An 11,817-nucleotide genomic window follows, 5' to 3' on the forward strand; every position below is an offset into this window, starting at 1 on the left:
GATTAAAACAAAATGTTAAAAGAATTTAAGATGGGTCACCAAGTGAATCTCCAATGTTGAAACGAGTGGATCCAGCCCATTTATTAAGAGAATCTGACACTGACGATGGAACTTTCCATGAGTTTGGTTTTCCTCCTACTAAGATATCTACAGCTTCTGTGGAACTGAGGAGAACAAAAACTAACACCAATGACATTAGCAGAGAAGCCATTTTGAATTTGAGTGTTGAGAGTGAGAGATTTATATAGAGAGAAAAGAAGCCTTTGAGTTTTGAGAAGATGAAAGAGTAGAGTGGAGAAGCTCAGGTGAGCGAAGTTAATTTATACTGTTAATCCAAGTTTATGAAGAAAGAACAATTAGCCGTTAAAGTCTTTTCTTTTCATCGAAAATAGCCGTTAAACATTTTTGCTTTTAGGAGAAATAACCGCTAAATTAAATTAAGTTGAAAAAAAATAGCCGTTGTAGGAGATACAGATTCCCCTCTTGTGAGTTTGGGTTAGGGCGTGGTTTTGGTTTTCGGTTCTCCTAAAGTTGACAAGCCCAAAAATAACTAAAAAAAATAAGGAGTAGAATATGTGCCCTTTATCAGTAATATGTTTGAGAGAGACAATCGATTGGTTATTTATTTTTCATTTTAAATATTGAAAAAATATATAAATTCAATCGATGGTGCTATTTGGCTCCCCAATTTCCACCTCCATATTCTCCTCCCTGCAATCTAAACCCCACATTAGGAGAATTGTGAACTCCACTTGAACCTCAATACGAATCTTAATATGAATGTGGGGCTTAGATTACAGGGAGAAGAATAGGGAGGTGGAGAATATGGAGCCAATTAGCATTTCATTTGTTACCATTATGTGACATTATTAGTAATCATCATTCCGTTTCAGGAAAAACAAATTTTAAAAAAATAAATATAAATGGAACCGAAAACTAGAAGAGTCAAAAGTAGTAAGGAGAAATGAGGAAAATGAGTAAGAAGAAGAACTAGTCAAATAACGACTCTCGCAGATATCTTATCCACGTTTGGGGAGCATAGAAGTCGAGAACATGCAATTCTTGAGACTACTCAATTGGTCTAAATCCCATCAGAAAAATGTTCAACATAGCACAAGAGGTTAGTTGATTGAGAAGCATTTTGCAGAGACTAGAACCAGTCCTACTCATGTACCTCCAATGGCCGAGTGCAGTAATGAGAAGGAGACTAGTCATAAAGACCAACTTTCTTTGAACATTTTCAAGCAAAAAAATTTATTTCCAATTATCCGATTACATCTTTATAATACAACATCTCAAGTGATGTTAAGGATTTTATACGTACGTTCATCAGCCCATTCTCTCCCTTTCTTCCATAATAATTGAGGGCCAATGACCATGGAAGCACCCAAAACAAATCCCAGAAAAGTCAGTACCAGTAATACCCAATCAAATTTATCTTCAGAATTCAATTTTGTGGCGACTCTATGATACTGCTGCTGCAGATTTTGGGCAGGGGAAAACCACATAATCCATCATTCCCTTCAAAAGAACTTGGTCCGAAAGTTTGTATCTGGTTGCCCGATGGAATTTTTCCCTCTAGGTTGTTGAAGGAAAGGTTCAAGAATGAAAGGAATGATAAAGCTGCTAACTGGGAGGGAATTTCTCCTGTCAGCTTGTTCCGCGAAAGGTCTAACGACTCCATATTTGTAAGATTGCCGAACGTCGATGGAATCGGGCCTGTGAGAGCATTACCTGAGAAATTGAGAATGCGGAGTGACGTAAGATCTGCAATGCTCTCTGGTATCTCTCCTTCAAATTCATTATTTGAGAAGTCAATGCATGTGAAAATGGTTTCGACCTTCATGAGCTCCAGGTTTAGTCCTTCGCTTGTAACCGTCACTGTCTGATGGTAATAGCTAGTGTCGTTATCACTGTTTTGATTCTCTTGGTTCCCTTGTGCTTCTTTATCTTCTTTTACCATCATAGTCTTCAAACTTGAAAACAAGTCTTTTGATAGAGCACCTGAAAAGTTATTAGAGGAGACGTCTATGATTTGTAAAGCTGAAAAATTATAATTAGCTCCTTGATTTCCCCATGCACCATGAAATTTGTTGGACCTCAACACCAGCACACGCAACTGCGACATACTCTTCAACCAGTATGGGAAAGTACCAGCCAGTTGATTATTTCCGAGGTCTAAAACCTTTAGCATTTTACAATTGGTAAGAGATCTTGGTAGTTGGCCTTCTAATTTGTTTCTATTGAGGTCTAGTGCTATCATATTACATGTTTTTGGAAATGTGTCGGGTATAATTCCATGAAAGTTGTTTCCTCTTAAATTTAAAACTGTGAGGGATTCAATAGATCCTAGACATGGGGGTATTGATCCACTCAAGTTGTTATTTGAAAGATCAAGAACTTGTAGTTGGGTGGCTTCATGACATAAGTTGGGAAAAACACTCGAGATATGGTTGCCGGAGAGTCGAAGCACACGGAGTGATTGTAGTCGTAAGAGAGAGGAATCGAGAGGCCCAGAAAGTTCACAGCCTTCCAAACTCAGCACTTGCAAGTTAGGGAGCGAGGAGGATAGGGAGCGACACCACTTGTTTCCTCGTTCGGAAATTCTTACAGAATCTAACAAGAGTTGTCTCAATCCTGTTAAATTGCGAGTAAGAGTTTCCAGATCTGGATCCTTGATAATCAAATGCAGTTCCTGGGTATAGTATACAGAAGAGAGATCGAGAATAACCAAACTTGTCAGACGTGATATGTCAATTGGAATTTGCCCGATGAAGCCCGACTCTGACATATTAAGGTAATTCAAGTTTGGTAGCTGGTCTAGCCCAGATGGAATTGGTGCAGAAGTAACTTCGAAGTGGTTGTCGGCCAAACTCAGTCTCTCAAGGTTCTGAAGACTGAACAGACTGCTAGTAGAGTTTAGTCCACCGACAAGATGTTCACCACTAAGGTCTAAACTGATAACACGACCAGAACTGTCACAACCAATACCATCCCAAGAACAACAATCAGTGTTTAGACGCCAAGAATCACGCTTTGATGAAAATATAAAAGGATGATCCGGATCCCTGTAAACAGAAATAAGACTCTGGTTCAGTTGGAGCAGTAGAGCTTTCTGATCATTCAGGCATTTCCCTTGAGCACAGCTGTCGAAAGAATTGGAAAAAATCAAAGTGAAAAGAAGTAGAACAGTACATGCCCCTTGGAGAGACTTCATTCGAGATGATGATTATGAATGATGAAATGGTCTTTCTGAGTGTGAAATTTGAAGAGGAAGAATAACATTCACCCGTTAGCTTAGCCATATTGATTTTGTGGGTACGAAACGGTAGTCTATCTCATTCATGATGGTCCAAATAAAGCAAAAGGATCCCATATCTTTCCACATAAATTTGAAGAAAATTCGTGTTGATTTATACTACTGGTTTTGTTATTTTCGTTATTCTACAAATGTAAAGACTAATCCTGAAGGTTGATTGCTTCTAAATGACCCACAGACGACTTGACTTAATGAGAAGCTCTCCTTCTCACATGGACCATGATTGAAAGTAACCGACAAATAATAGACGATTGACCCATTGATAATTCTTCTTGATATACATCTAGAACTATGAAGTACTGTTAAGGCAGTAAGGAGGAGGTAAAATACAACTAGGACTCTCTAGGGTGTCGCATCAAGGGTTGAATGTTGAAACTATTCAATGGCCTAGTCCCTTCGAGAAGAATATTTTGTAGAGACTGGAAATAATCCTACTCCTATACCTTTCGTGGCAGAGTGCATTAGTGAGAAAGAGACTAATCACAAAGACCCATATGTTAAAATATAGTGGCAAAAATTCTGATGGAGGAGATTATGATACCAACTAAAGAAGGTACTACCCGGCTGGTTGTGTTGGAATCCAAAGCACACAAACAAATATCCATCGAGAAGAAAATTCAACCCAAACAAATATGGAGTATTATTTAGAGTGTAAAGCCAAATTCTTCATTGACAAAACGTCTTGTTGATTATTTGAATCTTGACGATCTGGTACTGTGTAGGCGATATTGTATTTTTGATAATATAGATAGATATCCTATTCTTTTGTAGGATATACAAAAATGAGGCTTAAATTTGTATTATAAGCTAAGACGATTCCTTTCTAAATAGCTGAGCTGAGAAGCGTGGCATGTTATTTCCTTTCTCTCTCTGGTATCTCTCCTTCAATCCATTCATCATCTGGATTCTGGAGACCAATTACACATTGTATCTGTCCATGGCCCCTTTGTAAGTCTGTAAATTCCATCTTTTTTGCCGTCAAAAGCATCCATTATATAAAGATTCTTATGACCATACCTTCCTGATCTGCATACAACCCATTTGCCATCTGGAGAGGCTGAAATGCATTGTTTTGGTCTCCTGTTGTGAGCTTTTTCACATTTGCTGCATCACTACTTCTATGAAAATAAAATGCAAAATCATCTAGCCAACAAGGCCAACCACCATGATCAACAACTTTAATTCTATGATACTTTCTATGTGAACCACCATGATCATTTTTGTTTAAAGATATATAGATATGGGTATTAAGATTTTCCATCTCTCCATTCCAACTTTTCTCACCAGAAAAGCACAGCAATTCAAGTCCCAAAAGGTGAAATACGAATTTTTTTAGATGAAATAATACGAAAATCAAGTAGATATGCGGCCCAAGAATATGTTTAAACAATAAATTTTACAAAAGAATCAATAAAATATATTAAAACAGTAATTAAATCACAGCCACAAACCCCATCTTCAGTAATCACAGAAAAATAAAGCCAGTACTAATAAAGCACCCAAGAATGAACCAGTCTTCTTCAAACTATGAGAACCACTGGATGGAGCTACAGCTGAACCCATTGGTGAAGGTGCTGGAGCAATTCCATTATGAAACTTCGACATGACAACCACAACCAATTTCTGTCCTCTTTCACAATTGCCCTTGATTCCACTAACGAAATAAAACGGCCCTGATTGATCAAATTCAACTTTAGCACTTCCGTTTTTGTATTCAGCAAATGACTTTGTTGCATTGCAGTTTACATAATCTTCTCTACCAACTCTCAATACTGAATCCTTCTGTTCATCAAATTTCCAAACTGTTACTGTTAAGGATAGAGACTCATCTGCCGAAGACTCTCAACCAAAACAGCTAGCATACCGTGTATGAAGGAAAGGACTGAGTATTTTGCATCTGCTTTTAAATTAGTCTCACGGTTTTTTAGTTAGCATTAAAATAGCATCTGTTGCTTTTGAATAGGTTGAACAGTTGTAACAACCATTGTATTCTCTCGTATAAATAACAAGTCGACTCCACAGTTCTAAGTGTGGAAGTCATTCCTCCAAATATCATGTTCTAAGTTGGTATCAGGAGGGTTCGATCCCTCACTCTTCCGCTGTGTTAACAAATATGGGTGTTTGTTTTTCACCCATATCACCAGTTCCATCACCTACTTTACTCACATCATCCATCCATTTTACCTACAACTCAAATTTCTATCACCAGATCATAACCATTCACCACCACTGTTAACATCGTTTGCTGCTAAAAAGCTTGTTTGATGTCTCTGCTAGTGGCAAGGCAACTGGACAAAGTATTTTGTTTGATTATCAACACTTTAGATCTGGTACTAAAAACATTCTTAAAAACCAGTTCTAAATAAATTTCAATACCTTTCAACAACAATACCAAAACAAATCATTATCATTACCAATTATATTTGTTAACCAACACAGATTAATACTACCAATTGAAGAGGTATTTCGACTATCTCACACAACCATTTGAAGAGGTATTTTGACTATTTCACACTATGAATTTGAAGAGAAACACCAGTTTTCTCATACAAAAGGGCTATCTTCACCACGGTTCCGGTACATTAGAAGCAAATTGCATATTCGTCAACTCAAGTACAACTTGAGGGGAGGTGTTAAGGATAGAGACTCATCTGCTGAAGACTCTCAACCAAAACAGCTAGCATACCGTGTATAAAGGAAAGGACCGAGTATTTTGCATCTGCTTTTAGATTAGTCATACGGTTTTTTAGTTAGCATTAAAATAGCATCTGTTGCTTTTGAATAGGTTGAACAGTTGTAACAACCATTGTATTCTCTCGTATAAATAACAAGTCGACTCCACAGTTCTAAGTGTGGAAGTCATTCCTCCAAATATCATGTTCTAAGTGTTGCATCAAATAAAGAGAAAAAATAAGTAAATTTATGGGAAACAGATTAAAACAAAAAATTAGGAGAATTTGAAATTGGTTACCAAGGGAATCCCCAATGTTGAAACGAGTGGATCCATCCCATTTATTAAGAGAATCTGACACTGATGATGGAACTTTCCATGAGTTTGGTTTTCCTCCTACTAAGATATCTACAGCTTCTGTGGAACTCAATAGAACAGAAACCAACACCAATGATGAATACATTAGCAGAGCCATTTTGATTTTGAGTGAGAGCGAGACAGATATATAGAGAGAAAAGAAGCTTTTGAGTCTTGAGCTGAGAAGATGAGAGAGTGGAGTAGAGAAGGTCAGGTGAGGGAAGTTAATTTATACTGTTAATCTACGTTCAGAAAGAAAGAAGAAAAATTAGCCGTTAAAGCCTTTTCTTTTCAAAACATAGCCGTTAAGCCGTTAACTTTTTTGTTTATAGGAGAAATAACCGCTAAAATTAAGTTGTTTAAAAATAGGCTCCACATATTTGCCACCCTCATTTTTCCTATTTACCACTCTTATCGGAATGCCCAAATTAAATATAAAAAAGGTGTAAATAAAAAGTCAAAGGTGTGGTATTTAGGATATATAAAAAAGCATAGGGGTGGCAAATAGGAAAAATGGGGGTGGTAATTAATTTGAGTGGCAAGTAGGAAAAATGAGGGTAGCAAATAGGTGAAGCCTAAAAATATAGCTGTTGTAGGAGATACAGATTCTCCTCTTTTGAGTTTGGGTTTGGGTTCTAGGTCGTGGTTTTTGTAACTCGTAATGTTGACAAGCCCAAAAAGACTAAAAATTCAAGCAGTAGAATATGTGCCTTTATGACTTTATCAGTATGCTTGAAATACATAACAGTGATTCTGCACACACCGTAATTCCTACTTGAATTTATCCCGTAAGGGAATCGGACGGATAGCACACATCATGTTTAACATCAGGATTAGAAAGGACAGGACTGGGCCCATCTGTTGTTTCACGCAGTGGATTCTTCGGTGAAAATTCCGAAGTCAATCTAGAATTATGGAGTATATAAAGAGGACGTTATTGTTAACGTTTTCTGACATTATTAGAGGAGTGATTCTACACTCACCGCGATTTTGTACCGCGAAGTATCCCGAAAGGGAAATTAACGGACGATCACAGCCCCTCTCAACATTTGAGAGTGATTCTACACTCACCGCGATTTTGTTCCTTCAAATATCCGAGAGGAAAATTAACGGACGATCACAGCCCCTCTCAACATCTGAGAGTGATTCTACACTCACCGCGATTTTGTTCCTCGAAATATCCCGAGAGGAAATTAACGGACGATCACAGTCCCTCTCAACATTTGGATCATCAGTGGGGTCCATTATTTATCTCATGCGGTGCGTTTTGCGGGAGAAAACTTTAGTCGATGTATCTTTATTGTTATTAGCGATCACATCAGTCCGTTTCAGGAAAAATATTTAAAAAAAAAAATATATAGATGGAACCGAAAACTAGGAAGGAGAGATGAGTAAGCGAAGGACTACTCTCGCAGACATCTTGTCTGCAACTTGAATTCTTGAGACTACTCAATTGGGCTAAATCCCATGAGGAAAATGGTAAAAGTAGCACAAGATAGGTTAGTTAATCGAGAAGCATTTTGCAGAGACTACAGCTAATCCTACTCGTGTACCTCCAATAGCCGACCGCAGTAACGAGAATGAGACTAGTCAAAAAGACTCACTTTCTTCTTCTCCTGTTTAATCTACTGAACATATTCAAGAAAACATTAGCTCAAATTTTATTTGCAATTACCTGATTACATCTTTACATTACATCATCTTAAGTGATGTTAAGGATTTTATTCATACGTTCATTAGCCCAGTCTCTCCCCTTCTTCCAGAAAAATTGAAGGCCAATAACCATGCCAGCACCCATAACAAATCCCAACAAAGTCAGTACGAATAATATCCAATCAAAATTTTCCTCAGAATTCAAATAAATTTGTGGAGGCCCTATGATACTGCTGCTGCAGTTTTTAGGCAGGGGAAAACCACACAATTCATCATTTCCTTCAAAGGAATTTGGTTCGAAAGTTTGCATCTGACTGCCCGATGGAATTTTCCCCTCTAGGTTGTTGAAGGAAAGGTTCAAGAATGAAAGAAATGATAAAGTTGCTAATTGGAAGGGAATTTCTCCAGTCAGCTTGTTCCTCGAGAGGTCTAAGGACTCCAGATTCGTAAGGTTCCCCAAAGCTGATTGGATCGAGCCTGTGAGAGCATTACCTGAGAGATTGAGAATGTGGAGTGATGTAAGATCTGCAATTCCTTCTGGTATCCCTCCTTCAAGTTTATTGTTTGAGAAGTCGATGCTTGTGAAAATGGTTCCGACTTTTATGAGCTCCAGGTCCAGTCCTTTGCTTGACAGTCACAATCTGTTGGTAATATACGTCGCCGACACCGGTGTTGAATTCTAATATCTGATTCTCGTGGTTTCGTTGTGCTTCTTTTTCTTTTACCATCATGGCCTTCAAACTTAACAACCAGTCTTTTGATAGAGTACCTGAAAAGTTATTAGAAGAGACGTATATAAATAGTAATACTCAAAAGAAGTCAAATTTATGCACTTGGTAATTAAAGTACCTGAAAAGTTATTAGAGGAGACGTCTATGATTTGTAAAGCTGAAAAATTATAATTAGCTCCTTGATTTCCCCATGCACCATGAAATTTGTTGGACCTCAACACCAGCACACGCAACTGTGACATACTCTTCAACCAGTATGGGAAAGTACCAGCCAGTTGATTATTTCCGAGGTCTAAAACCTTTAGCATTTTACAATTGGTAAGAGATCTTGGTAGTTGGCCTTCTAATTTGTTTCCATTGAGGTTTAATGCCACCATACTACATGTTTGTGGAAATGTGTCGGGTACACTTCCTTGGAAGTTGTTTCCTCTTAAATCTAAAACTGTGAGGAATTCAATAGATCCTAGACATGGGGGTATTGGTCCACTCAAGTTGTTATATGAAAGATCAAGAACTTGTAGTTGGGTGGCTTCATGACATATGGAGGAAGGGATTTCTCCAGTAATTTGATTTCTAGAAAGAGAAAGGTATATTGTTTCTCCAAGGTAAGAGGAAATATTTGGTATCATGGCCGTTAAGTTGTTTGACGAGTAATCCAAAATGTTGGTAGATAATGGTAAGATTAGGTTCTTCCCTTGAAGCCTGTTGGAGCGAAAGTCGGTGCTGATCATCGATTTAAAACTGTCAACAGGCAAGGGTCGGCTAGGATCCTCCAAGAAGTTGTAAGAAAGATTTAAAACACGGAGACTCCCATTGTCGATCTTCCCAAACCAATTGGGTATTTTCCCATGGATATGATTGTTCGAAAGGTCTAAGGATTGCATCTGAGATTGGTATTTTAAAAAGATAGGGAATTGTGTCAGGTTGCAGGAACTCAATCCCAAATATTCCAGTTTGGGATACAGAGCGGAATCAGCACTAGGTGTAGTTGTATTGACTGACAATCTGTTCCCTGAGAGGTCGAGATCAGAAAGATTTTTGAATTTATGAAAAATCATATCTAAACTTATGGAATCACTGAAGTCATTTCCAGAAAGCAGCAGTTTTCGAAGCTTGGGCATTTCGAAAATTGACACTGGAACACGCCCTTGCAGTTTATTCTCACTCAAATCAAGAAACTCCAATTGAGAAAAGGATCCCTTGGAAAACTCTCCAACAACACCTGTGAATTGATTTTGGGCGAGGTTCAAATTCTGTAGTGAAGGTAGGGTAAATAAAGACGCTGGTATTGACTCGTTTAGTGAGTTGCTATCCAAGTCCAAATAAACTAGTTTCAGAAGCCTGTTCCAATCCCAAGGAATTGGACCTACTAAACTATTACCGGATAGGTCTATATGAATGAGACTCTCGAGCCAACTGATTGATGGGATTAAACCCGTGAAATTATTTAACGATAAGTCTAAATTTTGAAGTTGTTTAAGGTTTGAAATTGCATGGGGAATGGATCCGCTAAATCGACACTGATCGAGGTCTAAGCGGGTTAATAGTCTAAGATTACCAATGGAAGTCGGTATTTCGCCTCCAAAACCCGTGCCTGCTAGTACCAACTCCTGAAGTCGCCCATCTTCAGGAAAAGCTGGCAAAAAACCTTGAAGGCGCCCATTTAATGATAGGTCGAGATTCCTAAGTGTTTTTACCTTAAGAAGCCGTTCAGGAAATTTTCCGTACAACTCGCAGGACTCGCAAACAAAGGTAACTAAGTTGGGAAAATCCCCAAGGAAATCCGGAATCTCAGATGAGATATGGTTGTCGGAGAGTCGAAGCACGCGGAGTGATTGTAGTCGTAAGAGAGAGGAATCGAGAGGCCCAGAAAGTTCACAGCCTTCCAAACTCAGCACTTGCAATTTAGGGAGCGAGGAGGATAGGGAGCGACACCACTTGTTTCCTCGTTCGGAAATTCTTACAGAATCTAACAAGAGTTGTCTCAATCCTGTTAAATTGCGAGTAAGAGTTTCCAGATCTGGATCCTTGATAATCAACTTCGGGAAAGGGTTATCATTATCATCAAATAAGTACGAAGAAGAGAGATGGAGAATTACCAAACTTGTCAGCCGTGATATGCCAATCGGAATTTGCCCGATGAAGCCTGAGCCTGACATATTGAGGTAAGTCAAGTTACCAAGTTTGTCTAGCCCAGATGGAATTGGTGCAGAAGTAACTTCGAAGTGGTTGTCGGCCAAGTTCAATCTCTCAAGGTTCTGAAGACTGAACAGACTGCTAGAAGAATTTAGTCCACCGATAAGATATTCACCACCAAGGTCTAAACTGATAACACGACCAGCACTATCACAACCAATACCATCCCAAGAACAACAATCAGTGTTTAGACGCCAAGAATCACGCTTTGATGAAAATATAAAAGGATGATCCGGATCCCTGTAAACAGAAATAAGACTCTGGTTCAGTTGGAGCAGTAGAGCTTTCTGATCATTCAGGCATTTCCCTTGAGCACAGCTGTCGAAAGAATTGGAAAAAATCAAAGTGAAAAGAAGTAGAACAGTACATGCCCCTTGGAGAGACTTCATTCGAGATGATGATTATGAATGATGAAATGGTCTTTCTGAGTGTGAAATTTGAAGAGGAAGAATAACATTCACCCGTTAGCTTAGCCATATTGATTTTGTGGGTACGAAACGGTAGTCTATCTCATTCATGATGGTCCAAATAAAGCAAAAGGATCCCATATCTTTCCACATAAATTTGAAGAAAATTCGTGTTGATTTATACTACTGGTTTTGTTATTTTCGTTATTCTACAAATGTAAAGACTAATCCTGAAGGTTGATTGCTTCTAAATGACCCACAGACGACTTGACTTAATGAGAAGCTCTCCTTCTCACATGGACCATGATTGAAAGTAACCGACAAATAATAGACGATTGACCCATTGATAATTCTTCTTGATATACATCTAGAACTATGAAGTACTGTTAAGGCAGTAAGGAGGAGGTAAAATACAACTAGGACTCTCTAGGGTGTCGCATCAAGGGTTGAATGTTGAAACTATTCAATGGCCTAGTCCCTTCG

General features: G+C 38.4%; 1 protein-coding gene across 2 annotated transcripts; it reads right to left on the reverse strand.

The window, feature by feature from the left end:
• Positions 1–1,208: 1,208 nt before the first annotated feature.
• LOC113284240 (receptor-like protein 33) lies at positions 1,209–11,521 on the reverse strand. 2 transcript variants are annotated; one of them, XM_026533651.1, is made up of 2 exons: positions 8,850–11,521; positions 1,209–2,004 (listed from the first exon to the last, which is right to left on the reverse strand). In XM_026533651.1, the coding sequence occupies exons 1-2, from the start codon at positions 11,314–11,316 to the stop codon at positions 1,448–1,450; spliced, it is 3,024 nt and encodes a 1,007-aa protein (XP_026389436.1). In that variant the 5' UTR covers positions 11,317–11,521; the 3' UTR covers positions 1,209–1,447. The 2 variants fall into 2 exon arrangements, with proteins under 2 accessions (XP_026389436.1, XP_026389438.1); XM_026533653.1 differs by lacking the exon at positions 1,209–2,004 and adding an exon at positions 7,983–8,769.
• Between the last annotated feature and the right edge of the window lie 296 nt (positions 11,522–11,817).

Source organism: Papaver somniferum, chromosome 5 (genome assembly GCF_003573695.1).
Source record: "Papaver somniferum cultivar HN1 chromosome 5, ASM357369v1, whole genome shotgun sequence".
NCBI classification, from domain to species: domain Eukaryota; kingdom Viridiplantae; phylum Streptophyta; class Magnoliopsida; order Ranunculales; family Papaveraceae; genus Papaver; species Papaver somniferum.

What these genes read in the sequence shown, in the direction of transcription:
- LOC113284240 (XM_026533651.1), bottom strand. Translation starts at nt 11,316, where the DNA reads ATGAAGTCTCTCCAAGGGGCATGTACTGTTCTACTTCTTTTCACTTTG. An exon ending in CTCCTCTAATAACTTTTCAG is followed by an intron (nt 2,005 to 8,849) that starts GTACTTTAATTA and finishes ATAACTTTTCAG; the next exon opens with GTGCTCTATCAAAAGACTTG.